The 25,005-nt window shown below is 36.1% G+C and overlaps 5 protein-coding genes across 6 annotated transcripts; 1 reads left to right on the forward strand and 4 right to left on the reverse strand.

Moving 5' to 3' along the window:
• Positions 1 to 4,432: 4,432 nt before the first annotated feature.
• LOC125222246 (polygalacturonate 4-alpha-galacturonosyltransferase-like) lies at positions 4,433 to 9,729 on the reverse strand. Of its 2 annotated transcripts, none has more exons than XM_048124759.2 (10): positions 9,339 to 9,729; positions 7,971 to 8,005; positions 7,822 to 7,881; positions 7,585 to 7,719; positions 7,425 to 7,491; positions 7,283 to 7,329; positions 6,844 to 7,178; positions 6,395 to 6,752; positions 5,246 to 5,833; positions 4,433 to 5,063 (listed from the first exon to the last, which is right to left on the reverse strand). In XM_048124759.2, exons 1-10 carry the CDS (start codon positions 9,487 to 9,489, stop codon positions 4,788 to 4,790), a joined length of 2,052 nt encoding a protein of 683 aa, XP_047980716.1. In that variant the 5' UTR covers positions 9,490 to 9,729; the 3' UTR covers positions 4,433 to 4,787. The 2 variants fall into 2 exon arrangements, with proteins under 2 accessions (XP_047980716.1, XP_047980715.1); XM_048124758.2 differs by having other exon boundaries at positions 7,822 to 7,884.
• LOC148933636 (uncharacterized) lies at positions 9,650 to 12,137 on the forward strand. The gene is made up of 4 exons (XM_089060908.1): positions 9,650 to 9,680; positions 10,683 to 10,745; positions 10,848 to 11,200; positions 11,309 to 12,137. The coding sequence occupies exons 1-4, from the start codon at positions 9,650 to 9,652 to the stop codon at positions 11,915 to 11,917; spliced, it is 1,056 nt and encodes a 351-aa protein (XP_088917034.1). The 3' UTR covers positions 11,918 to 12,137.
• A 1,034-nt stretch (positions 12,138 to 13,171) lies between these two features.
• On the reverse strand, positions 13,172 to 15,263 carry LOC148933637 (uncharacterized). Its single transcript, XM_089062263.1, has 5 exons — positions 15,095 to 15,263; positions 14,917 to 15,010; positions 14,124 to 14,664; positions 13,826 to 14,051; positions 13,172 to 13,722 (listed from the first exon to the last, which is right to left on the reverse strand). The coding sequence occupies exons 3-5, from the start codon at positions 14,646 to 14,648 to the stop codon at positions 13,271 to 13,273; spliced, it is 1,203 nt and encodes a 400-aa protein (XP_088918389.1). The 5' UTR covers positions 14,649 to 14,664; positions 14,917 to 15,010; positions 15,095 to 15,263; the 3' UTR covers positions 13,172 to 13,270.
• Positions 15,264 to 16,015: 752 nt separating this feature from the next.
• Positions 16,016 to 18,585, reverse strand: SAP18 (SIN3 associated polypeptide P18). Its single transcript, XM_089062267.1, has 6 exons — positions 18,413 to 18,585; positions 17,727 to 17,759; positions 17,527 to 17,637; positions 16,799 to 16,894; positions 16,486 to 16,563; positions 16,016 to 16,271 (listed from the first exon to the last, which is right to left on the reverse strand). The coding sequence occupies exons 1-6, from the start codon at positions 18,527 to 18,529 to the stop codon at positions 16,230 to 16,232; spliced, it is 477 nt and encodes a 158-aa protein (XP_088918393.1). The 5' UTR covers positions 18,530 to 18,585; the 3' UTR covers positions 16,016 to 16,229.
• A 1,614-nt stretch (positions 18,586 to 20,199) lies between these two features.
• LOC148933639 (basic helix-loop-helix (bHLH) DNA-binding superfamily protein) lies at positions 20,200 to 24,373 on the reverse strand. Its single transcript, XM_089063153.1, has 7 exons — positions 23,845 to 24,373; positions 23,175 to 23,742; positions 22,518 to 22,652; positions 22,348 to 22,413; positions 21,394 to 21,459; positions 20,921 to 20,980; positions 20,200 to 20,664 (listed from the first exon to the last, which is right to left on the reverse strand). Exons 1-7 carry the CDS (start codon positions 23,937 to 23,939, stop codon positions 20,503 to 20,505), a joined length of 1,152 nt encoding a protein of 383 aa, XP_088919279.1. The 5' UTR covers positions 23,940 to 24,373; the 3' UTR covers positions 20,200 to 20,502.
• Positions 24,374 to 25,005: the final 632 nt, after the last annotated feature.

Genomic DNA, 25,005 nt, shown 5'->3' on the forward strand with positions numbered 1-25,005 from the left:
CGTCCAATTTGTTCTTTTTTTCCTCCTTAACACTCACGCACAGTAGCTCCTTTTTTTCCTCCTCCACAGTGACATATTTCCCGTCCTTAAGACCTTCTATGTGTCTAAGCAGCTGACATAACCTTCCAAACGTGTTAAGGTCCATTCGGAGGTTGGTCACACAGTCGACATCTGTGACTCCCACTAACCTATTCGTGTGTTTAATTTGATATGGCATCCTATTAATTAAGGTGAAGGGCAACCTAGCCGCTGCTCGTCGACTACGAACTCTGCTACGAGTCCTTGCAGCTATTAGGTAAAGAACACACATCGTTTCAAACATGTAGTTGTGCAAGCTGTCCTCAAGTATTAAGGCAATTGATGCATCCGTTATAATATTACGAGTCCCCATAACACTGTCATGCGAATAAAAAAATTAACAATGTGTATATAACCACAATTCACTTGCAAATGATTTAAATACTCAAAAATTAAGCATACCTTATAAAAATTTACAAACAACACAATAATTAGTCAAACAAAAACTCATGTTCTATGCACCCAAAACATTTTTAAAATGGTTTGAAGTCCCAAAACTGTCAACATATTCATGAGCTACCCAACAAAATTTAGCAACAAAGCATAGGGAACTTATTCCCAGACTCTAAATCCTGAACAATTAGCAAATCATAAAACCATATTTTATCCAGGAAATACCACTTATCTGAATCACAAACCACTCAGTTTCCAGCATAAATTTGAAACAATGCAACAAAAATTCAAAGCGGAATAGCGGATTAGTTCAATCACATCACCTCCCTAACAAATTTCCAGTACACACACCTACATAACCCCTAATCAACATCAAATTAGACCACATTTTCTAATAAAAAACAGAAAATGGAAACAACCATCACAATGAACAGCTCGAATTAAAAGAAATAAGAGATCGGTAAAAAAAGGATATGAAACAAAAAGAAACAATCATCACACTGAAGAAAGCAAGAAATGGAGAAATTATGATTAGCGAATTATGATGAATTATTTCTGATAGAGAAATAGAGAATAGAGAAATTATGATGAACTATTTCTGGTATGAACGAACAGTGAATCACTGTATTGTGAAAGACCAGCCCAAAATCGATAATTTGATAAAACATATGAACAAATTTTTGTTCCCAATCAACTCTATTCAACAAAAGGTAATCGGAAATATTGAATTGGGTGTTCAAAATAGCAATAATTCAACAATAGGTTAGCAGTGAATTGATAACTCAGAAATAATTCATCATGAAAAAGAAGATAAAAGAGAAATAGAGAAACATCTGATAATTAATAAACACTCACCGGATTAAATTTTGTAGATATCGTGATTTGCAGGACCGAAAACAGCGATGGAAGAAAAGGGAAGAAGAATATTGTGAAATTGAAAGAGAGAAAGGAGTGAAATAACGATGGAAGAAAAGGGTATGAAAGAGAATATTTTTTTAATCTGAGTACAAGAAAGAGAGGCAGATTTGTATCCGACAATTTTGGTGAGATACGTATCAGCTCAATTTGACCCTAAATCTGCCGGGCCGAGATGGGCTTCAGAGAAAAACAAGGGCTTATAAGGTAGTGTAACTATTTTACCAAATACTTAGAAATGTATGGATACAAATCTATATCTAGGCATTACTAGGTTATCAAACGGACCCTAAGTCTGCAAAAAGTCAAACAATAGAAACTGTTTTAAGGGAAAATGGATATTTAGTATATAAAAAAAAAGGCTTCCTCTCTGCCCTTGAAAATTTGTCACTTATTTTCTTTTTTGTCCATCCCTAAAATTTTATCACCTTTCATTTTTATCATTTTTTATAGTGGATCATATATTCCACTAACTCATTCGCACTCACATTTTATTTTAAAATTAATATATAAATGTAGGACTCACATGCAACTAACTTTTTCAACTCACTTTCTATTACAGTTTTTAAAACTCGTGTCAGGTCAAATGATGCCAAATTTTAAGGGAAGGAGAGAGTAAAAAAAAACTAAATAAATATCACAAATGGGAAAACAGAAAAAAAGAAATAAAGTAAGAAATATGTAGTGCACGCAACACCAATCACATAACGATTGCATGCAATACACATGTTCGAGCTATGCATGCTGGGCAAGAGTAACATGTGGCGCGTCAAGCAAGGAGGCATACACGCAAAAAAAAGTAAAAATTATGGCGCACGCAACACCAGTCACACAATGATTGCATGCAATACACGCGTCCGATCTATGCGTAATGGGCAAGAGTAGCATGTACGCAGATCGAGTGAGGAGACATACATGCTCCACACTGCACTGCTTCCTCGCGAAAACATGCTTCACTAATCACTATGGTGCCTCCCAATTTTGAAGATTCTCCAAGAAAATGAATCGCGGGTATCCTAACTCGCTAACCTTTTTTTCCAATTGCGTATACACATGGGAACAAGGGGGGTACAACTGTACCCCCAAAATTTTGTTCATTAATATACTTAGGCCTATTTTAACAAAATCCATACTTTAACTTTCTCTTTCCAAATTAACTTTGTTTTAATCTATATCACTTCTAATTCAATTTAATTTTGTTTTCAGTTTATGTATAAGTTTCATTAAAATTTTGTTTTTAACAAATATTTCAGTTTAACCACTAACTTGCTCTTTTTATTTAAATTTTTGTATTATTTCATATTTAATTTTTATTAATTACTGTATTTTTGAATAAATACTTGTATGACTAATACAAAGTGATAGTTTAAAAAACTCAATATAAATTACCAAATTGAAATATGTATATCATAACATACTACTCCTAATATTATAAAACTAACCTTCTCATTATATTCATCTCTATATAATACTATAAAACATCGATACTTATATTTTAAATGTATAATTCATGTGATACTATAAAATAATTTACTTTATGTTTTTATCAAAAATGATGTTTTCTGATAATAAAAATAAAGACAATGATTTTATTTTAAAAATATAACACTTGGAAAAACATACTAATAAACAAAACAAAAAAGATTACTCAAATTTTACAATTTTAAGTCGTAACTATTTTTGCACCCCTACATTGAAAATTCTGGATACGCCAAGGCCCTTTTTCTCACATTTGAAGCTTAAACGAGCAACTTCAAGATCTACTACATAATTCAATATATATAACCATTAATGTATAATCTTTGCACTAAAAAAAGTTCAAACATATCTCTGGACTTGTTAGTTGTTATAGACAAATGCTAATAATTGTAGCTTTTAGCACAGTTTTATTAAATTAGTTAAAACTTTGCCAGATTAATTCGTCGTTAAATGATTGTACAAAGGTGCAAAACATTCAAACACTCCACTTCCCCCAGTTAAATGTGCAATTACATTCCTCATCCATTAACCGTACACAAAAATTTATCAAAGATTACATAGTATGTTAGTATTTCCCAAAGAGAAAAATAAATTTGTATAAATTGTATAAATATAATACCTCTTAATTTAGTTTTATCTTTAGTGATATAATTTCATGATTAAATTATCATTAGTATATAATTTTGGATACTCTTTAATATTGTTCTTTTAGGAAAAGAAATCATTGGTTTATAGGATGATTTAATAATGGAATCTATTATCTCAATATATGAAAATATATATAAAAATAAAGCATGTTCCATAGGTGTGTTAGGGTCCTTACATCATCTTAGTGTAAAACACAGCACAAATCACAACCCCTTAGATCCTTAGATTGTATGGTTGTGATAAGCTACATTATTATATTAAAGATCTACATTATTAGCAGAGGTGCATTATTAGACTGGAAATGTACATTATTAGACTAAAATGCTACTCCCTCCGTCCCGGAGTATTAGACTCACTTCTTTTGGGCACATGATTTAAGGAATTAATATTTAAATAGTTAAAGTGGAGAGAGTAAAGTATGAGAGAGGGAAAAAGTAGGGGAGAGAAGAGAGAAAAAAGTAGGTGGAGAATAAAATAAGATAGATTCTTTTTGCTAAAAAAAGAAATGAGTCTAATATGTTGGGACATCCCAAAAAGGAAAGTTGGTCTAATACCTTGGGACGGAGGGAGTACATTATTAGGCTAAAAATCTATATTATTAGATGACATGTGGCATTAATATGACCGTTAGATCACAAGATCTAATGGACTGCAAGTGTTTTGAGTTTTACTTATACTTAGCGTTTTGATATGAATACATCCCATGTTCGATATTGAGAATGTAATAGTCATAATGATTAAATCTTTAACCTTTCATGACAAAATTATCCCAAATATGCATAATGTTCCACAAACACTTTCTCAAGTACACAGCCTAAAAAAACATTTCTGAAGTATATTGACGTTTTAAACTAAAATAACTTGCGCATGCTCTCTCTCTCTCTCTCTCATATTTTCATCTTATCACAAACCATTCTCATAAACAGCAAAAACTCGATAAATTGAATATAAAGTATTGAATTTATTCAATTCGTTTCCCTCACTTCATAGCTACCCATAACCACAACCACAATGACAAGTTTACACAAGGAAATAAATACCTAAGTCCCATTAAATCTTACATCTAGACATTAAGTAGAGTGTTCAAAGAATACAATTAGCAACTCCATCATCCTCATCTAACAAGAAGTACATTTTCCGTGAGCAAGTAAACGAGGATGAGCCGCTAAGAGTTTAATCTTTCGTTTAAAGACAAATTCCAATTGCAGGAACTTGCCTTCACCAGATTTAATCCAGCTATACTGGCTTGCTGATCAGCCTGTTCCAACATTCCATCATTCGCTCAGTTTGCAGTGGCGTACATATGGGTGGTCGTACTTTACATACTTGGTCCAATATGGCTTATACTTGGTCATTGCCAGTTCTAACCATGGTTTCATGTTCCCATTGTAATGTACAACGGCTGCATTCTCTATGTCTGTCTTGTCAATGCTGGGATTGTAACCCAAACCAAGCACGTGCCATGACTTTTCGAGTGGATGAGTCAGCCCGTAAAAGGTAATCAGACCTGGAGGTAGAGTCCCAAGCTTCCACAGCACCCTGTCTTCATTCTAACAACAACAAAGCAACAAATGAACTTTGGATTAAACTTTGTTCTCATATACTACTATGTTACTCCACAAAACTTCCAGAAAGTCACCCCCTCCTCCAACCAATGCACACATACACTCACAATGGTACACATACAAACAATGAAAATAATCAGAAGAGAAAAAAAGAATACAAGTCATACCATATTCTGCCATTTGTGGTATATACCGGTTATATCCTTCTTCTTCCACTCCTTTAGATCGAACATATTCATTCCATATGCCCATCCACAAGCATTTGGATCAAAGTTCTTAGAAATGTGAGGATTGGAGAAGTTCAGATATTTGTCAAACCTATGGAAGCTCTCACCACATGTTTCAACTGCACCATTAACTTTTCCATGGAGATCAACCGACCAAAGCCCAGTCAAGTCTTTCTGAACAACAATGTCATCATCAAGGAAAAGAATTTTGTCCAATTTTGGATAGACCTGTGGGAGATAGAACCTTAGATGGTTAAGCATTGAAAGATACTTTGGGTTCCTGTACTTCAGGTTAGAGGAACCAGCAGATAGTGTGGTGGGATGAGCCGCCTTGAAATAGTACTCTTTCATAGCAGCAGACTCCAACTGACGTAGAACAGGACAATATGATGAGTTCAGCCACTTGAATTCATCTACATTTTCAACGTGGATTGTAGCTTTACCCGGGGGATTCAATAGAAACCACATATTCATCGCACCAAAGTTCAACTTATCAGTAACAAGATGGAAAACGTGTTTCCCAGGATCCTACAAGTCAAGAAAAATTCTTTTCTTAAGAAGCAGAAGCAAAATGTTAAGAAACATATGTTTGGCTTGGCAGCAGTGGCTCAGACTGAACAGAAAACACCACTACTTATCACTACATGCAAACAACATATTAGTACATAGATAATATATGTTGACCAATAGTGGCAGGACAAACATTAGGTGCGTGCATGTATATTGTGCACTAGAATACTATTCACAAAGCAAATGTTAAGGATAAGTACTGTACACATGCATGCATCTGTGGCTATACGTAAGAAATTGCACAGCAATTGTTCTTATGGATACACAATCCTATGGCAATGTATGTTTATTCAAGTAAATTTGTAGATACTACATGCCAAATGGACCTACAACTCTACAAGCATCTCTGTTTGTACACCACTTCACACTGCATTTTACCAATTAAATATAATACACGATTGATAGTAATATTGCTTGATAATAGCCAAAATACTATCTTTATGCTACAAAGCAAAGATTACACTAGACCCATAAACCTAGTTGTAACATGAGAAAACATAGACCAGTCGGATATTATACCTTGGCATTCATAATTGCTGAGTTGACCACTACTGAAGCAGCAAGAACATTATCCGAAAAGAGGGCATAATGGTAAAGATTTGGGTTTTCCAGATTCTCACTCCGAGGGAACTTTCTTTTCTCAGGTGGGAGGAGGTAATAATCTATAGTCAAGCGCATGGCCAGACAGTGAAGCCCGTTTGGTATTGTCTTTGCAGCTAGCTGGCTAAGGAATGTGCTCTGCTTTTTCAGACTTCTGACTTGCTCATCCGCAGATTGCAGCATGGCTCTTAGTTTCCCAGTGACAAGGTTGCAGTTGTACAATTCCTCTTTGGCTTTAGACAGCACTTGGCCCATTAGTTTAATCTTTTCAGGTGCACTGCCATAAGTATATTTGATGTTCACACAATATATAGATACAGGGAATTAGCATTCAGCTGATAAACATAGACAATGTTAACACCCATTACCTGGTGTGCAGATCAGAATCAGTATTTGCATCTCCTATAGAACGCTGGCTTTCCTTGAGCCGATTCTGCAACTCATTGGCCAAATCAGTTTTGTTTTTCATCCTTGCAAGACTTGTATATACCCTTGCCATTATCATTTGATCACGTATCAAGCGTATAGTTGAATCAGTGTTTTCACTATCAATGTCTCTCCTCCAGATGCTATATTTCCCTAAAACTGCAGAGTCCACTGATTTAGAACGCTCAATGGCAGCATTTTCCAGCTTTATAGTCACTTCATCATCTTGTTTTATCATGTCAGCAGCACGCTTTTCAAGCCTTTTTTCTCTCAGTTGCTGCAAGTTATTGCACAGTCAGTGAAAGGATCAGATGACGAAAATTTTTAATTTTTGAGAACAATGAATAAAGAGAGTAGACAGGAACCAGTCCAGGGACTTACTCTTCGAGCCAATTTAGCTGGTGTCTCAAAGAAAATGGAATTATCTTCTGTAGTGAAAAAGGATAGTAATATCAAACATCTAATTCAAATGAAACAACAAAATCCAACATTGTGCACGTATATTTTGCTGAAAAACCTATACCATTTGAAGTATGTTCCTCCTTGAATCTAGATTTTTCTTGTTTGGTCTTCAAAGCTTCTCCAGTGACCTTAAGTACAAAAGTAAGAAAAATAAATTTAATGATTCTGTGATCTTAATGTCATTTGTCCACTAACTAAAGTAAAATTATGCTGATGCTGACCTCAGCAGAAGTGGCATTATCAGCAGACCTTTTGTTCCCAGCTACTTTCCAAGAGGCGGACAATTTATCTTTTCTAAAAAAGTCGATATTTAAAGGCCCCAAATCATTTGCACTGGCATTAATAACGTCAATCACCTATAAGAATGATTAAATCAGCAGAAAACACATAACAAAAGCAAAGGTACAAATATTTAAACCAGCATTTGCTCAATTAGAATGAGACTTGTAAGGACCTACATCTTTCGAGAATAAAGAATTAAGATGTTGCAATGCCAGCCTTCCTCTCCAATCTAAATCCTGCTAAAAGTAATACCTTCTCATTAAACTACACATATGAGCCAGACATCAGAAATATGGCAAACTTAAAAAGGTGCCAGCAAAGATACCTGTCTGCTGGACAATATTGATAATTCACTGTGACCTGCAGAATCATAGGTAAATATTAATAGTCAAATCAGAGAAAATGAATAACATTTAATCATACATGCGCAAGCTTCAGAACTAAAAGAGTATATGTAGAATTCACTGTTTCTGATGACCATAGATGAAAGATGGGGAAAATATAAATGGTTTGAAAAGGCACAAGGTTTAGCAACATATCCAATAAATTTATATGGAACGGCTCCATCTATACTTTTTCCTAATTTCTTTGTTGCATATTGTGCAGATTCTATGTGTGTCTGCCTCTGAGTGTGTGTGTGTGTGAGAGAGAGAGAGAGAGAGGAAGAGGAGGAGGAGGGCAGAGATTACAAATTACAGAGAATATAAAGCAATAAATACATCACACAACTGAAAGAAATAGAGGGTTCTAACAAATCTCAACTTCACCACCCTAGATCTATGTTGCTAACTTGCTACATTCAGAAACAGGCTCACATATATATATAATTTTTCTATGCCTGTGAACATTCTCTACCCTAACACCATCTCCTATAGATTCTCTATGCCTGTGAAACTAAGGGGGCAGTACCATGATCATTCAGCGAAATTTGCTAACAAAACCACCTTCATTCATCTGAATATCTGCATGCAATACCTATTCTTCTTTGCCAACAACCATTTCAAGAAGTCTACCTAAATGTAAAGAGAGAAACAAACGTAGAATACCTAATTGTAAACTAACCTCAGAACTCTTAATGGGGTAGCTTTTATCATAATAACGAAGCAAACACAGCTTGTCAATCATATGGTAGGATCAAAGCATAAGACCAAAAAATGAGACAGTGGCTGTACAACATCTGAGTCATCTGTTATACCTTCAAATCTTTCATGATGCCAATCACCCAAATCTCAACATGAACTTTTGAGAGAGAAATAACCCACATCTAGATGTGAACTGCAACTGAAGAAACTCTATTCCTCACAGAAATTTTTTTTAAAAGCATCAACTAAGATAAAATCTGGGCAGTATCCAGCCAAATTAGGTGTTTAAGGTTACTAGTGATGTTGAGTTTTAACGAACCATTTTCAATTTCGTATCCAGTAAGAATACATCATGTCTCATAAAAGTCAGTTATCGCCAATGCTTTAAATCCAATAGCATTAATCCATTGAAAATGAAAGAACGCATCCGTTTCAAACATACGCTCTTCATTACTAAATTTATGATCTATAATCAAGTACTAGGTCTAGAAATTCACGATTAAATACTATAACTCCAATCGCTAATAACACGATTCCCCAATCCGTAAAATCAATTCATCTACAAAAACCCCAAAAACAGTAACAAAACAAAACAGCTCACAAAGACTAACCAGAAGAGGCGGTGACAAAAAGGCCGCGGCCGACGAATAGAAAGGATAAGGCTAGGAATGTGAGGAAAAACACGAAGATGGAAGCTAATACGCGAGATCCAATGCCTTTACTCTTGCCACCGCCGGATTGTGATGCCCTCTTAATCGCCATGCCCTATCATAGACCTTCAAAAGCATCCACAGGCGGAATCGGTGAAAATCGCGCCACGCATTCAACTCTATAGAGAGAAAATCGCCAAGTACGACAAATTTTAGAAGGAGATTTCGGATTATCGTTCAGGCTACTTGATCGAAGTTCGTGATTTAGCGCAATGTGTAAATCTGGATTCACTAGAACACACAGTAAAGCGTGAGGAGAGAGATCATGTGAGGAGCGATCTGGATATTCGGGTCGGGTTTGCGGCAAACCAGCTTTTTTTTATAATTAATTTATACAGATTTAGTATTAGGAGACATTAGTAGTATGATTACTCTAATTTAATGATTATTAAGCTAGATTATAATTTGATTATATTCATCTAGTTCTTGAATTACTCCATTTAATTCGTGCTGAATAAATGAAACGTTTAATGGATTGATTTCATTGACAGGGAATGTGATACTAAATCATTCTACTTCTAATCTAAAATTACTGATCAATAGCAGTAGTTTGTTTGGGATTAAGCAAAATAATTAGATTATGTGTCTCCTCTCATATAAAATACATAATCTGAAACACAATTGATACGTAAGTTAAAAGTAACTAAATGGACTTTTATGACCATTTTTAATAAGTGATGGTGAATTATTTTATTGCATTGTGAGAGGTGGAGTAGTAGATCCTCTCCACTTATTCATGTCCGTTCGCTTTTCCATATAGCATTTGTCATGTAAAAATACTTGATGAGAATTAGGAGAGTTTTGTATCGAACCTGGCCCACAAAAAATGGCGTTCGGTTATGCTTTAATCATTCTGTTTTGGGCCTCCACTATGGAAGGAAATGACTCACAAGCCCTCATTCATATGATAAATTCCCAATTCTACCCTTCAGTCTCTAAATGGCGGGATGAGCGAAAAAAGGGGCGGGATGAGTGAAAAAATGGGCGGTTCATTTTGGCGCTTCCGATTTTGGGTGAATCATTTTGCGAATTTGAATTAATGGGGGTTGGTTGGGGAGATCACAACATAAATACATTATATTTGAGCTCGGTGTCGAGGTAAAGCTCGAAGATTTCATCTCGCCGGACTAAGGTATCGTCCCTTTGGTTTGTCAGTCGGTCGTCACTCATGCTTGACTTTGGAACGACGGTCGTCGGCATTTGTTGTACTGGTACAGTGACTTCATTTCCCTGTGTGTTTTGCAGGTGAAAGTGCTATGCCGTCGTCAAACACCGAAGAGCCCAGCCGTGGTGCAGGTGGTAGTGTAGGTGAGTTCAATGTTGGTCATTGTTCGCATTCATATACTGGCCTGGTAAGTGCAAATTTTTCATTGATTTCACCGGGTTTTTTGTTTTGATTGCGACATGTAGGAGGGAATGGGGTTCGGCGTAATAAATTTCGCAAGGGTGAGCGGACACGTCGAAGTTGGATCGTCCGTGAGGAGGAAATTTTGGCTGCTTCACTCGTTGATCTCGTTGCTCGTGGCTGGAAATCTGACAATGGATTCCGAACTGGGTACCTTGCCAAGATCGAAGACGACATTCGTGCCGAATTCCCCAAGTCCGACATCAAGGGAAATCCTCATGTTGTGTCAAAAATGACAGCTTGGAAAAAATGCTACAACAGCCTCAGCCGCATACTAAGCCGGAGTGGGGTTGGTTTCAATACCAATGGGGACTACAAAATAGACATCGATGGTGATCAGTGGGCTCAATGCGTGGCGGTATGTGTTTGCTAAGCACACTACAGTATTTATTTCGATGTCACTCCCTTGTTTAGCATGATATGTAGTCGTGTCTTCAATCAATGTTTTCTAATTTTGGAGTTGCAGGTAGACAAAGAGGCGAAATTTATGCGTAACAAGCCATGGCCGTTATGGGAATCTTGGAAACGTATTTTTGGCAAGGACCGTGCATCTGGGGGTGCAGCAGAGACAGTGGGTGTTGCTTCCACTAGATTGCGACCTCAGCCGGCAACTGGCAGCCAAGTCAATGAGAACGACGTCTACTATCCGTCCTTCGACGATTTCCTTGGGTCTGAGATTCCGCCACCCATGTCCCCTGATGTTGATACTCCTACCAACAATGAAGCTCAATCCAAGCAGCAAGTATCGACCATCAAGCAGGGTAGCAACAAACGCAAAGCGTCGGCCTCTGATGACGCCTTGATGGAGTTCCTAGAGAAACTGCACACGCAAACAAATTCCCGCTTGGATGCGATATCAACTAGAATTGGGTACGAGTTTGATTTGGGTAAGGCTCGTGAACAAATCTTTGACAAGCTCTGTGCCGTTGATGGGCTAACACTTGCCCAGCGTTATGCATTGTGTAACATCCTAGGTGACAAGCCCCAACGTCTCGAAGTCTTCAAGGGGATGCCGGACAATGCGAAGCTAGGTTATGTGCTGATGCTACTCGACAACAACCGTCAAGGAGATTGAAGTGGGGCATTGTGTTTCAACAGATGGGTGGTTATGTTTTGCTTATAAACTGTGTGCTAGCACTTATGACTATTTTGGTGTGTTTGTAATGGTGTGTTATTATGACTTTTTGGATCTTAGTTTCGGGTAGGAGATTACTATGTGTGCTTTACGTGCACGCGGTAGTCCAAGTTTTCTTCTTTTGTATGCTCTACCCATGTATTTTTGCTACTAACTATGGATCCTCACTGATGTAATATTTTCCCTATTATTGATTGTGTGTTGATTACTTGGACTTGTTGGTCCCGGTGTTGTTTGAGCATGGAACTAAACTGTGAAGTGGTGGATGTATTGTTGGTCCTGGCAGTTGCCGCCTCATATATTGTGTTGGTGTTGCTAAATATGGGCATAGTTTATGTGGTCATGTAATATTAATAAGGATAGGAGATCTTGCTGCAAGGAAGAATAGGAGCTGAAAGGAGAGGTGGTGTACCCAGCCAACATAAATGGTTTACATCCAATTAAACATGTCAACTAATAAAATTATTTTTAGAAGATATTTATTATACCACTTTTATTAAATAGTATTGCATAATCTTAAAATATGAAAATTAAAAATATTTTTTTCACTAGATCTTCTAATAATCCTTTAATATGGAGTACTAGTTAAGAATTGATTCTAATTTTGGATTGTTAATTATTTATTAAATAGTATTACATAATCTTAAAATATGAAAATTAAAAATATTTTTTCCACTAGATCTTCTAATCTAATAATCCTTTAATATGGAGTACTAGTTAAGAATTGATTCTAATTTTGGATTGTTAATTATTTAGTAATTAATCCCATCCGTGTATATATAAGTACGTATATATATATATATATATATATATATATATATATATATATATATATATATATATACGTACTTATATAGTTATAATTTAATTTTATATTTATACTAGATTACTAAATAAAAATATGACCGTTTAATACACTAAAAGATAGAAAAATGAAATTTTAGTCATGCTTTTCATTTGTCCTAATTTTATACTATCATATATCACAACTCTATAAAATTTACACGTAAATATCATTGACCAGAAAATTATACTAGTATAATATTCTCCAGAAAGAGAGTCCCAATTAAATTTTTAGTAACCATAATTTTAGTATGAGTGACATTGTGAACCTGTGGTTCATCTACAAGAACAATTATTAGTCAACATAAAAAAGATGTATCAGTTTAATGAAGTGTAATGGCCGGACCAATGCGAAACGTTGAACATAGTTTGATCATTAGCATACAAGTGAACACAATATCCGAATGTCTGCATTCATTAACCAAATAAACAAATACAACTAAACCAAGACTAGCGGTTGTTCCACATATATTGTGCTATTTCTTCGCGTGTTTGTGTCCACTGCGCGGATGGTTCCACAGATTCAACAAATTCTTGACCTTCAAACTCGGCATCCTGTGCAAACGGCATAGTCTCACCATCCAGCTCAGCTTCTATGGGGTCGTTTTCCATTTCGCGCCGTATGAAGTTGTGTAATAAGAAACAACTCATTATTAGCCGAATCTGGGTCTGAATCGGGTAATATGATGCACTCCTAAGGATACCCCACCGCATTTTCAACACAGCAAAAGCACGCTCTATTATATTCCTAGCTTTCGTGTGTCTCATATTAAACATCTCTCTCGGATTTTGTGGTATGGCCGTGCCAGGTCCCCACTCTTTCAAGTGGTATCTAACTCCTCGAAATGGTGTCAGAAAACCGTTGCTATTTGCATACCCATTATCGCAAAGGTAGTAACATCCTGCCACGACAAGGTGCATATATATTAGTTCATCATATGTGCATTATGTTCACTTGAACTGCGAAGTAAACTAAACATGTGAAGAACATAACAACATACAGACCTTGTGGAACCTTAAACCCATCTGGCTGCGCCACTGCATCTCGTAGCACCCTGGAATCCCCAGCTGACCCCTCCCACCCGGGGTAGAAGAACACAAATTGCATGTTACGGTCACAAGCAGCCAACGTGTTGGTTGATATTTGACCCTTTCTATTTCTATAACGTGATTTATCGGCATCACCTACCAAGACATTAATGTGTGTCCCATCCAACGCCCCTAAGCATCCCTGCATCAAAAAGCATGAACAATGATAGCCATTTAAGAACATGTAAATTAAAAACAATTTTGTTAGAGGTACCTTGAACCATTTCCAACGGTGGTCGTTACAGTCGTCAGTGACCGGAGTCGCCTTAGGTATGAGAACTGTGTGAAGACTTAGAATAGCAGCCAGCACCTTATTCACATAGTAGGAAACCGTGGATCCGGACCTAACAAAGTTGAAACGGACAATTCGATTTTTCTGGTGGTGCGATAGTACACTTAGAAATATGGCCAATTGTTCTTCCACCCCAAGCACTTTGCCAGTTCGCAGCCCTGCTCGGTCCACTAAAAGTCTACATAATCTTCCAAACGTATTTCGATCCATACGCAAATTAGATATACAGTCAATGTCGCTGAAGTTCACTAGCCGTCCGAGGTGTTCTTCTTGACGAGGGATTTTTGATAGGACACTGTATCTTCTTGCGTGCTCTAAAATTATACGCTTAGCCCTTCGTGTCCTAGCATTCATATACCGACGGACAAGCACCGTAGTCTCAACTCGGTATACATCCATGATGTCTACTAAGAGCATGCATATCTGTGCAGAGTCGTGGGATCTCATCGTGCTATATTAAATCCTACCAAAAACAAAATTTGATGCAGTACGAAAGATCACGTTTCACAGAATGCTAGAGAACCCACGAACCACTACTTGCGTTTACACACCACATTACACAAACCAACTAACTATACCAGCAATCATAAATTTCATAATAATCATTTTATAAGCCAAACTATTCTATTGCTACTGAACTCATTTAAAAGCACCTAAATTGGCTATAAATTCAAATAATAGCATACGCAAATATGTGTAACCAGGGGTTATTTACCTAGCTATGACGCTGCAAATTTGAGGACCGGTTGAACCTCCGACTGGAACGAGTACACCGGCGGATCTTCGTCGACACGGCGAAACCGAACGGACTATGTACGCACAATAGCATACCAAATAATCAGAAAAACAGACGGAGGAGATCATTAATCGAACAATATTGTTCCGAATCTTACTGTTGACTGACGGAATGGAGGTCGCCGGTCGCGAGCGTTGTGTGCTGGGCGCCGTTTGTCACCAAAATTAGGGCTGGAGTTGCCTCGTTTCAAAATGAGACAATTTGAGGTGATTCTAAATTCACAAGGGCAAATTGGTCTTTCTCTTCAACAACTCATCCGATTCTGGCCTCATTAGAATTTTATCTCACAAAATTTGGAAGAAAAGTAACAGCCCATTTATGAAGCAAACAGTGCGGGCCAATGGGTTTAGCTTGGGCTTTCAAGTATTCATGCATGGAAACCGAACGGTGGTTATTGGGCAGTTTTGAGGGCTTATATGGCCATTACGGGGAAAGCGAACGGACCCCATTAAGGTTTCATCATAAAATGAGTCAAACCTTCCATCAGTTTTCACCATAAAATTAATTGGTGATACAATAAGTATTTAAGTTAATCTCTTTAACTTCACATTTAATATGAGACAACCTACTTAATGACTTTCTTAACAGTTTCATCATGTTTTGTAAAGTTGTCACATTGATCTTTTACTTATATAAAAAAACTTGGTACTTTACTACATTAAGCAATTATCGAATCGAATGTGATTAAGATACCATACAACAAGAACAATGACAGAATTAGAAAACGAATGAACACAAAGAAGAAGGTTATCAAAGTCAGACTAAGGGATCACCATCCCTATGACAGAGGAAGAACGGAAGTTGGTTCCGGCGGAGCAGATATTGCTACAAGGAAGAACGGAAGTTAACCCCTAGTTAAAGCAGAACTACCACACCATGAGGTCGACAGCAACTCCAAATGCCTAACTTAATGTAGTTTTCTTACCTCCTGTAGGCTAACGGTGGGGTTGGTCGACCCCATTATCACACAAATAGTACTTTATATAACCTCGACAAAGGGGGAAGTAGAGCAGCATCATAAATGGACCATGCAATTTTAAATTTTCTGTAGGCATTTCTAAAAAGTACAACTGATGTCCTCTACAAAGCTATCCATCAAACGAAGTTCCAAGTAGAATTCACATCATTCCTAGAGCTAACTCTCAAAGGTCTAGTACAAACACGAGCAAAATGTGATTCTACCTAAAGAGAAATGTGGTTGGTTATGCTCAGCAACACAACAGCAGCAAGGATCACTGGGGCAGGGTGATTGCCACATCCAAGTAATCGCCTATCTGTGTATGCAACAACCAAAAACCGTTATACAGTTAAATCAATTTTGGAAAACTCCAAAAAGTTCGCAGGTTTCATCAAAATCCATAGTTAACTTTCTATTTTACGGTTTCATCAAAATCTATTTTGTTGTGTTGTTCATCAAAAGGCATATTAGTGCAACAGTGTTTAGCCTAAAATTTATGTTACCTAAGCCTCAGGGGAAAACAAGGTTACCTGAAAGCTAAGATCACCCAGTGCCTTGCTTCCGCTATCAGGCCGCCTTGCGTTAGGGTAAGAAAATGTTCTCCCCACCTTCATAAGACAAACAGAATCATCTCAAACACAGAATTAATTATTTGCTTTTGTATTTTCAGCGACTGCTCAATGTCATAAAATGTATACTTACAGGCTAGAACTGATTTTACTGTATTTGTTAATCAAATCACCATTATTGAACAAAACAATAGCAAGGTAATGTTGGTTAACAAGATAGAGAAAAAATGAGAGGATACGCGAACCCACAATTATTTGTAACAAGACCACTGACCTCTCTAACAACAAAACGACCACGTTTATCAGGATAGACAAAAGCAAAGGACAGCATAGCATCTCTTCTTCTTGCTTCAGGGGCTACCTCTTTAACCTGCAGAATGACAAAAGGCACCATTGAGAAGAGAGGCAAACATATAAGGAATGCAGAGGATGGATTACTACTCCCTCCGTCCCAACTAAGTTGAGTCGTATTCCTCTTTGGGATGTCCCAACTATGTTCAGTCATTTCCTTTTTTAACAAAAAACAAAACATCCAACCACTCTTACTTTAATCCACTATCTACTTTACTCTCTCTTTATCTTTCCTACTTTATTCCTCTATCTTACTTTTCAACACAATTTCTTAATCTCCGTGCCCAAAAGTTATGTCTCAACTTAGTTGGGACGGAGGGAGTATTATAACTTGTTCGACCTATAATTACTGATCACTACTCGCAAAACGTAGAACATTAAAGACTAATATTGGATGCTAAGCTAATGAGAATTTTCCCAAGCCCCAAACAAAAACACAGTGACTATTCCATTCTTCAAAACCTTTTCTAGGATGTACCAAATTACTGTCTCAAGAATTATTTAAGTGCTCAGTGATGCTAACCAAGTTAATAATGAGAATAAATCAATATGGAGTAACATAGAAGCATAAAAAGAATCTGATTCTGCCTCAACTAATATTTCTTTCCTTGCAGCCCGAAATGGTGTTCTAGAAACCATGCAGGTACATACCAGATCAGTCAATTCACGCAAGGTTGCATCCATCCATGTATATATTTGGACCTCATCTTTGGGCTCCTTGCCCCTCACTGCAAAATCTTCATCAGTATGATGGCCTCCAACCTGTTCAAAGTTTTGGTGCCGTAGATTAGGAAATTTTGCTAACAGAATTACAGAAAGTATGAGACTGCTTTTCAAAACGGGAAGCATACCTTGGTGAAAACTCGAAGCATTAGCGGACAAGTCTGTGCAACAATCAGCAAGCAAACAGGGTGAAAGTCAAAATCAGAATTGCAAATCGAAAAGGGAAAGCCATAAATACATTGAATAAGAGATAGGGAATTTACAAGGAAAACAAGAAAAACATTAGCTTGACGAGTAATCTTGATACTCCAAGAGAATCGTGATTGAAGGATGATTGATCCCTACTTTTCTTATATAACTTAATACAAAGAGTGCAAGCACAGGAATGCCTACATATGTGTTTGTAGCAAAACTTTAGCAAAGGACATTCCTACCATTCTATTTTAAACTCTTCACTAATATGGAACAAAATTTTCAGAGCTTGTAACACAACTTCGAAACTGAAACTCTCACCTACTAAATAATTAAACAACTAGCCATTGAGGAGTTTCAATTAATCCAACATATCAGAAATATTGCCTTCCATCATCCCAAATCATAGACAATTCTAAATAAATCCCCCGAGTCATAAACCCTAACTCGCCCAAGTAATTAGGCTCTTAAACAGGCATTGCAAATGAATCGCGAAAATATTTGCGAGCAAAAGTACAGAAATGAAAAGTTCATCCGAGAAACCCTAGATGTAAACGAGAAACGCCAGAATTAAAATCGAGAGCGTGCAGAGATGGATGGATGGAGGGAGGAGAGAGAGAACCTTCTCACGATCGACAGGTTCGGGGCGAGGTGGGGGCCTGGCAGCTGGAGGCGGAGGCAGGCCTCTCCCCGGCGGAGCCATGGGTCCTCTTCCCGGTCTTCTCTGAATTTCTGCCATCACTCAATGCTCTGCGACTGTAAACTGTGGTTTGCAGTTTTGGTTTTCAATATACAATTTGAAAGCCCGTTTTGAAAAGGCCCGATTAAAGACTACCATCATATAAGTTGGGCTGCGAGAATAAATTTTGAAAGGGATTTTCGTTACATTTATCTAAGTAAATTCTAGGTTTTTTAATTAAGTACTCTTTAAAAATACTCTAATCATAACAAATAATTTAAATTATATATTGTTACATGTTATGATAGTATATATTTTTACATACCGATTATATTTATTGTGAAAAATGTATTAAAATACTCTATAATTATAGATTGGGTGTTTTTGTAAAAACCAATGAAAAAATGTTAAATTACCTTGCATGTGCAAAGTACAATGTTTATGGACTTTCTTTTTTCATTTAACTAATTTATCACAATTTTCTTAGATCTTGTTTCGAATAGATACACTTCACTTAAATTTCAGATGGGGGAGTCGTTTATTTGGTGTTACGATGTCGAATCGTCAAGAATAGTGTTATTAGTTGTTTTTTGATGGTGCTATTATCGTTCTCTTGACATTGTCGTTTCTTTCGACGCTGATAATGCTTTTAATAATAATCACCGTATGTATTCTTAGGTTTACAATTTTACTAGTATCTAATTGAATCTATATATCTCATTATCCATCTCTCTTTACATCCTCCAATTGATCATGTTGCATTTGCTTTTGGCGATGCCGACAATGAAAATACCTCAAATTTGGGCCTATCGTCAATATCCTAGATACACCACAAGCCACATCCATCCAAATAAATTCTAATAATTAAAGTTAATTAAAGATAAATTTATATACAAATTTTGGTTTATTTCAAATTAAATTACTAATTATATGTTACATCAAATTGTATGAAAAATTCCATCAATTTTGCATTAGCGAGGACGTGACACTAAATTAAAACTCCACCCTTGCTAGATCATTTAAATTCGAACGCATAGACTTTTGATCACTTTTTCACTAGTATAGTTAATCTACCAATAGGTGCTTTTGATCACTAGTATAGTTAATCTTTCAATAGATACTTCTGATCACTCGTATAGTTATTCTACCAATAGGAACTATCCAACTAGGCATTACTAGTGGCAAGTTAAATGATACTAGTAGTAATAGTATTAGTTGTAGTGTTGATTAATTTATTTAATGTTTTTTTCCCATTAGTTAAACAAGTAAATTGAATTAATTAAAACAACTTATTTAATGTGATTAGATAGATGTATGGTCATAATTTATAGTACTTCAATCTCTATAAAACTTATTGTTTTGTAATAATAGAGATTTAATTAGCAAATTCTAACTTAGACAAGTGAGAATATAACTTGATACATTTTTCATTGGCAAAGGTCAAGCAATCTTAATGAAGGATAAAACTATAATTTAAGTTTTTTTATATAAAAAAAAATCAAAATGCTTGATGGCCTTTTTGTTCTTCAACTTTTTTATTGAAATAAGGGAATGCGCACGGTAATGACATTTCTGATCAAAGGAGAATTATAGGCCGGCTTTGCTATTTGGGAGGGAGTCGCCTCCTAACTCCGTCGATGGCAAATGTGAATGAGGTTGGATTGAGCTTGGATATATCATTTTTAAAAACAAGAAGAAAAACTTTGGTATAATAAATTTGCAAAACATAATCATCTTGAATGCCAAATTAATCTATTTTAAATTTTGTGTTTATAAGGACATGAATTAAATCATACTAAAACATAATCGTCGAATTGGTTAATTACATAGACAATGTAATTAACTTGGACTAGGAAATCACACTTGACTACTAATGGATCAAACTTGGTCCATCCTTTTCATTTCTCTCTTTTGTAGGATGACCAAGTTTGCTCCATTATATCAAATTAAGCATGAAAATACTCTCAAAAGCTAAGTTAAATTTAGTCATCAAAATCATACAAATTGAAGGCTCCTTCTAGACATTCACTTCACTAGGTGGCGCCGCCAAAGTGAGGCGGTGGCCAAACGGCCGCGCCACCGCCACCGCCACCATCGGTTATGTAAGACAAGCACGATAATGGGACCAAACACAACCCTCGGCTTTTCAAGTCACCCTTTGCTTCTTCATAGCTTCCATTCTCATCAACTGCACCCTGCAATGCATATGGGATAATAAATCATTCTTTCAAATTCCAAGTATAATGTTTTAGATTTTGTTACTCTTTTCCTACATGAAATCTCAAAGAACCCTAGTAACAAAGTAAAAGAAAATTAATAATTGCGGAAAAACAAAATTTGTGATTAAGTAGTATTTTCAAATTTTATTTATCTAATCAAATGTTTAATCAATTTTCATAACAAAATCCATTTTATAAAAGAGAAAAAGTAATAAAGTTGTAGTTATCTTACCCCTTTTGTTACTCTATTGATCTTGATCCGTGAGGCCTTCATATAAGGAACGCTTAAAGTCTGCATGGAGAAAACAGGTAATATTTTTATTAGATTTCATATTTCACTAAATCCATTGTCTTCATATATGGTTATACATTGAAAGCTTTGAATTGCACATCTTGTTACATGCATTGGTATTCTAGCTAGCTATATGTATTCAAAAACGAAATTTATAATATCAAATATAGTGAAAAACGAAAGTAAATAGACGAACGAAAGTAAAGATCGACGACAACTTCAAAAGCCGGAACAAGCTAACAACATGATATTTTTTGTTGCAATACATTATTTTGCAGGTTGGTTTTCTCATTTCACCATATTTATTCAATTAATTTAGCTTATATATATATATATATATAAGAGGCAATAAAATACATAGAGGAACAAGTACCAAGAAGAATGTTTTTTTTTAACATGTGTGTCAGTATTACCTCTACTTGTGTCTGTAGAAATTTGATGTATCCAATGGCCTCCATTAGTACCGATGCTGTGTCTGTCTGCAATATTCTCCAACGCCCACATGTCATAATTCCATTACATATAAGTAATTTAATTTAATTTTTTGAAGATATATATAGAAAAATTGTTTAGGGCATCTTTTATTGAGATTCTAAGCATGAAACTTTTGACTACTGCTGCTAATTTCTTTTAACTGTTTTCTTCTTTCATTATTATATACTCCAACTTTTAAGATCCCAAATTTTACCTCAGCCTTTATGCAGAAAATATTGCTTCTCAATCGGTGTAATGTCACATGCATACGACAACATACAGTGTAAGCGTGGGCTTGTGTGTAATAAATGATGATAATCATGTATGTGTCTGTCTTGTATTTAAGAAACCCTAATTATTGATCATTCAAGGTTTTGTACGATGCCATAATTCATAATGGTATGATTACCAAATTGGAGTTAATCCTTGCCAGCTAGATGATAATTTATAGGACAAATTATCGAAAAAAATCATGAAGTTTTATCAAATTCGTATCCATCCGACAACTTTAAAAACCAACATAAAAAAATCATGAAGTTAAGATTTATTAGCAATTATCTGAAGATGATTTTTTTTGTGAAATTGTATATGGTAGACGAGAAATCATACATGGATGTAACTATCAGTGAGTTAAACGTTGTCGTCTATTTATACAGAAAACGACGTCGTTTGGTTAAAAAGCATCGACAATTTATTAAATGGAGATCACCAAACTTGACATTATAGGATAATTGCGAACAAATTTAAACCTCATGGTTTTTCCAACTAATTTTCAAAGTTGCAAGGACGGATCAGAATTTGACCAAAATTCATAGTTTTTCAAGCAATTTGCCTTGATTTATAAGATAAATGCAAAACATGATGTTCTTGCAGTAATACTAGTATAATTTTACCTTGCCAAAAGGTGCTACCAATTGTTGAAGTGCTGCAATTCTATCTCCCAATTTCTCTTTTCTCACCTGAATTGTCAATTTTTAAAAAGCGTTATAATTATGCAATAGACGTATAAGTATAAGATGCCATAGACATAATCAAAAATATTTTCGACCACTCAATACAACACCTTAAATGGAGGGATAGAAGATCGCGCTTCTAACCGCGATTTCTTAGGCGGTTTTTGAATTTGCGACTTTGGCTCCATTTTGTTGGTGTTGCGTCTCGCTTCTGTTACTACTCCATTGCTTGAAGCTGATGACACCTTTCAAAAATTCAAAAAAGAATAAAGTTGTTCAACAAAATAATTATAATGCATGGCCCTCTTGTCAATATCCAACTGAAAAAGATCCAATTTTCTGAAAACAAAATTAAAAGGTGTACATATATAATGCAAAAAGCTGAGAAAAGGGAAGCCCTCTTTCAAATAAAGGAAAAGAAAAAGATATCAAATACACTAAAAAGCAGCTATAAAATGACTAGGAAAGACTCCTAGCTTTCCTATTTCTTAGTTCCAAAGGATTAATAAAATCATCACACCAATTTGAATGATATGGTAAAGCCATAACAAATTATAATTTTTTTCAAAAAAAAAATAAAAATTGATCCTACTGTTCATATTTATCTAGCCATCAATTCGGTAAGGACTAGATACAAGTTTCAGTAATTTCCCCAAATTTAAATAGAAAAAAATTTCGATAAGGCCATAAGGGCTTAAGCCCCTCCCCTCTCCTTACTGTGTCCGCCAGTGGTTACGAACATGAAACCCAGGAAAAAAGTGACAAACCTTATTAGAGCCATAAAATGGGATCTGAAGGGATTGATGCATCTGATCCAAACCATAACTAGAAAACTCATCCCTCAAAATCCCAATCTGACTGTGCGAGGCCGCCGCCGCCGGAAAATTGGCCGTAAACCTAGACGACGCCAGGAGATCCAACGCCTCCAAATTCATATCCAAAGATCCCGGCGCTGGATTGATCAGGCTCGAGTACTCGGCCGGAAAAATCTGCCTCGTGTGGTTAACGCTATTGCCGGAGTAAAAATCCGGCGAATTCATTTTCCCGTATGAGGAGAATGATTTCAGCAGAAACTTCGTTGCGACGTCGTTTTGCTGCAGATCAGAGCTATGCTGCTGCTGATGCTGATGCTGATGCTGATGCTGGTTTCTTAGGGTTTGCTCGTTGCCGCCTCCTCCTCCTCCTCCTCCGCAGCTCAGTATGTCTGAGTATTTGCGGTAGTAATGCTGCAGATCTTGGTCGGAGTGATTGTTGCTCCAATTGCTGAATCCCATTTCCATGGATGTGTGTGATGAATTTTCCTGCGGCTTCGTTTCACTCAAGCAATTGGAATTCCTGTGAAAAACAAATTAAAAAAAAATATATAAAAATATAAAAAATGGTTGTTGAAACCCTAGCTAGGTTAGAATGAATCTAGAGAGAGAGAAGGGGGATTACAAGAAGGAAGAAGGAGGCCAAGGAGTGGCATAGTTAGGTAGAGAAGAGCCAAGGAGTTGATCTTGGTGGTGATGATGGCTGTTTGCAGACTCCATAATGAGGTGATAATTTGTTTTAAACCACTTGAAAATCCCAAGATTAATGATTTCTTTTTTGTAAAGAAAATATTTTTTCAGCTAAGAAAGTAAAGCTCTCTCTCTCTCTCTCTCTCTCTACAGTTGCTCAGGTGACAGCCATATACTTTCAAACTCCTCTCTTTACTCTTTCAATGTCTCATCAAAAAGCAGCCTTGAAAAGAAAGGAAGCACACACCATGAAATGAAATCAAATAAACAACCGATGAATCAAGAAACCCTCACTCTCTCTCTCTCTCTCTCTTTTTTTCTTCTGTCAAAGCATATGGTTTGTTTAATAAACTATATATATGCCATGAAGAAGCTCTTCTTTCAATCCCAAGGTTTTGAAAGAAGAAGAAAGTAGTGTATAGAGAGAAATGATGGCTACCATGAGCTTTATCTCTCTCTCTCTCTATATATATATATATTTGTGTGTATATACACATGTTGGCAGTCTTTAAATATTGCATTGGGCCATGATGAGATTAGGGAGTCCCAAAGAAGGCCATGGGTGTCTAGCTATTTGATGTATATCTCTCCTCAATCAGTTGGTGTGGTCCAATTGCATGATTATATTGTTGTATATTAATTTAAAGAGGCTTTTCCAAAGAGATAAATGAAATTATGTTATACTACTTGAGGCCAAGACCGCCCATGACATCATCTGACGTTAACTCTTATCGCCCATGGATTTATTTCCAATGTTTATTTCGTTTTGAATCGTGGACGGATGCAAATATTTGTTTTGGTAGAGGTTGTATAATTTAAATTTCTAGTTTAGAATTTTGAGAAACTAAATTTCTATATTTCATAGTTATGATAGGGATTGTTGCATGACGATTCTTACATAGTGCTATAAAATTTAAAAAATTCACCAACGCTAGCTAGGTTCGAACGTAAGCCACTATTTGCTTCTGTGTATCCATCGATAGTTTTCATTGGTAAGTTTTGAAGTCGAGAAATTAGTGAGGATTTTCACTCCTTCGGATTGGATCGTTCCCATACACGTGTATCTTAGGGATTTCTTTCGAGTAAAAATAAATAT

The sequence above is a fragment of the Salvia hispanica genome, chromosome 1 (assembly GCF_029641045.1).
Source record: "Salvia hispanica isolate PSC_SH4W2 chromosome 1, Shi_PSC_v1, whole genome shotgun sequence".
Taxonomy (NCBI): domain Eukaryota; kingdom Viridiplantae; phylum Streptophyta; class Magnoliopsida; order Lamiales; family Lamiaceae; genus Salvia; species Salvia hispanica.

Bases quoted from the DNA above. Each gene is read 5' to 3' on its own strand.
- LOC125222246 (XM_048124758.2), bottom strand. From the start codon at position 9,489: ATGGCGATTAAGAGGGCATCACAATCCGGCGGTGGCAAGAGTAAAGGC. The intron at 7,330-7,424 runs GTATAGGTTTTT...TTTTCACTACAG, and splicing joins GGAGGAACATACTTCAAATG to AAGATAATTCCATTTTCTTT. The intron at 5,064-5,245 runs GTATGACTTGTA...TGTTGTTGTTAG, and splicing joins ACCACAAATGGCAGAATATG to AATGAAGACAGGGTGCTGTG.
- LOC148933636 (XM_089060908.1), top strand. From the start codon at position 9,650: ATGTGTAAATCTGGATTCACTAGAACACACA. The intron at 10,746-10,847 runs GTGAGTTCAATG...TGCGACATGTAG, and splicing joins TGGTGCAGGTGGTAGTGTAG to GAGGGAATGGGGTTCGGCGT. The intron at 11,201-11,308 runs GTATGTGTTTGC...TTGGAGTTGCAG, and splicing joins AGTGGGCTCAATGCGTGGCG to GTAGACAAAGAGGCGAAATT.
- LOC148933637 (XM_089062263.1), bottom strand. From the start codon at position 14,648: ATGAGATCCCACGACTCTGCACAGATATGCATGCTCTTAGTAGACATC. The intron at 14,052-14,123 runs GTACCTCTAACA...TTTTTGATGCAG, and splicing joins ACCGTTGGAAATGGTTCAAG to GGATGCTTAGGGGCGTTGGA. The intron at 13,723-13,825 runs GTCTGTATGTTG...TTGTCGTGGCAG, and splicing joins TGGGTTTAAGGTTCCACAAG to GATGTTACTACCTTTGCGAT.
- SAP18 (XM_089062267.1), bottom strand. From the start codon at position 18,529: ATGGCAGAAATTCAGAGAAGACCGGGAAGAGGACCCATGGCTCCGCCG. The intron at 16,895-17,526 runs GTATGTACCTGC...GTCATTCTGCAG, and splicing joins TGCGTGAATTGACTGATCTG to GTTAAAGAGGTAGCCCCTGA. The intron at 16,564-16,798 runs GTCAGTGGTCTT...TGTCTTATGAAG, and splicing joins GTCGTTTTGTTGTTAGAGAG to GTGGGGAGAACATTTTCTTA.
- LOC148933639 (XM_089063153.1), bottom strand. From the start codon at position 23,939: ATGGAGTCTGCAAACAGCCATCATCACCACCAAGATCAACTCCTTGGC. The intron at 21,460-22,347 runs GTAAAATTATAC...AGAATATTGCAG, and splicing joins TGGTAGCACCTTTTGGCAAG to ACAGACACAGCATCGGTACT. The intron at 20,981-21,393 runs GTAATACTGACA...TTCTCCATGCAG, and splicing joins TTCTACAGACACAAGTAGAG to ACTTTAAGCGTTCCTTATAT.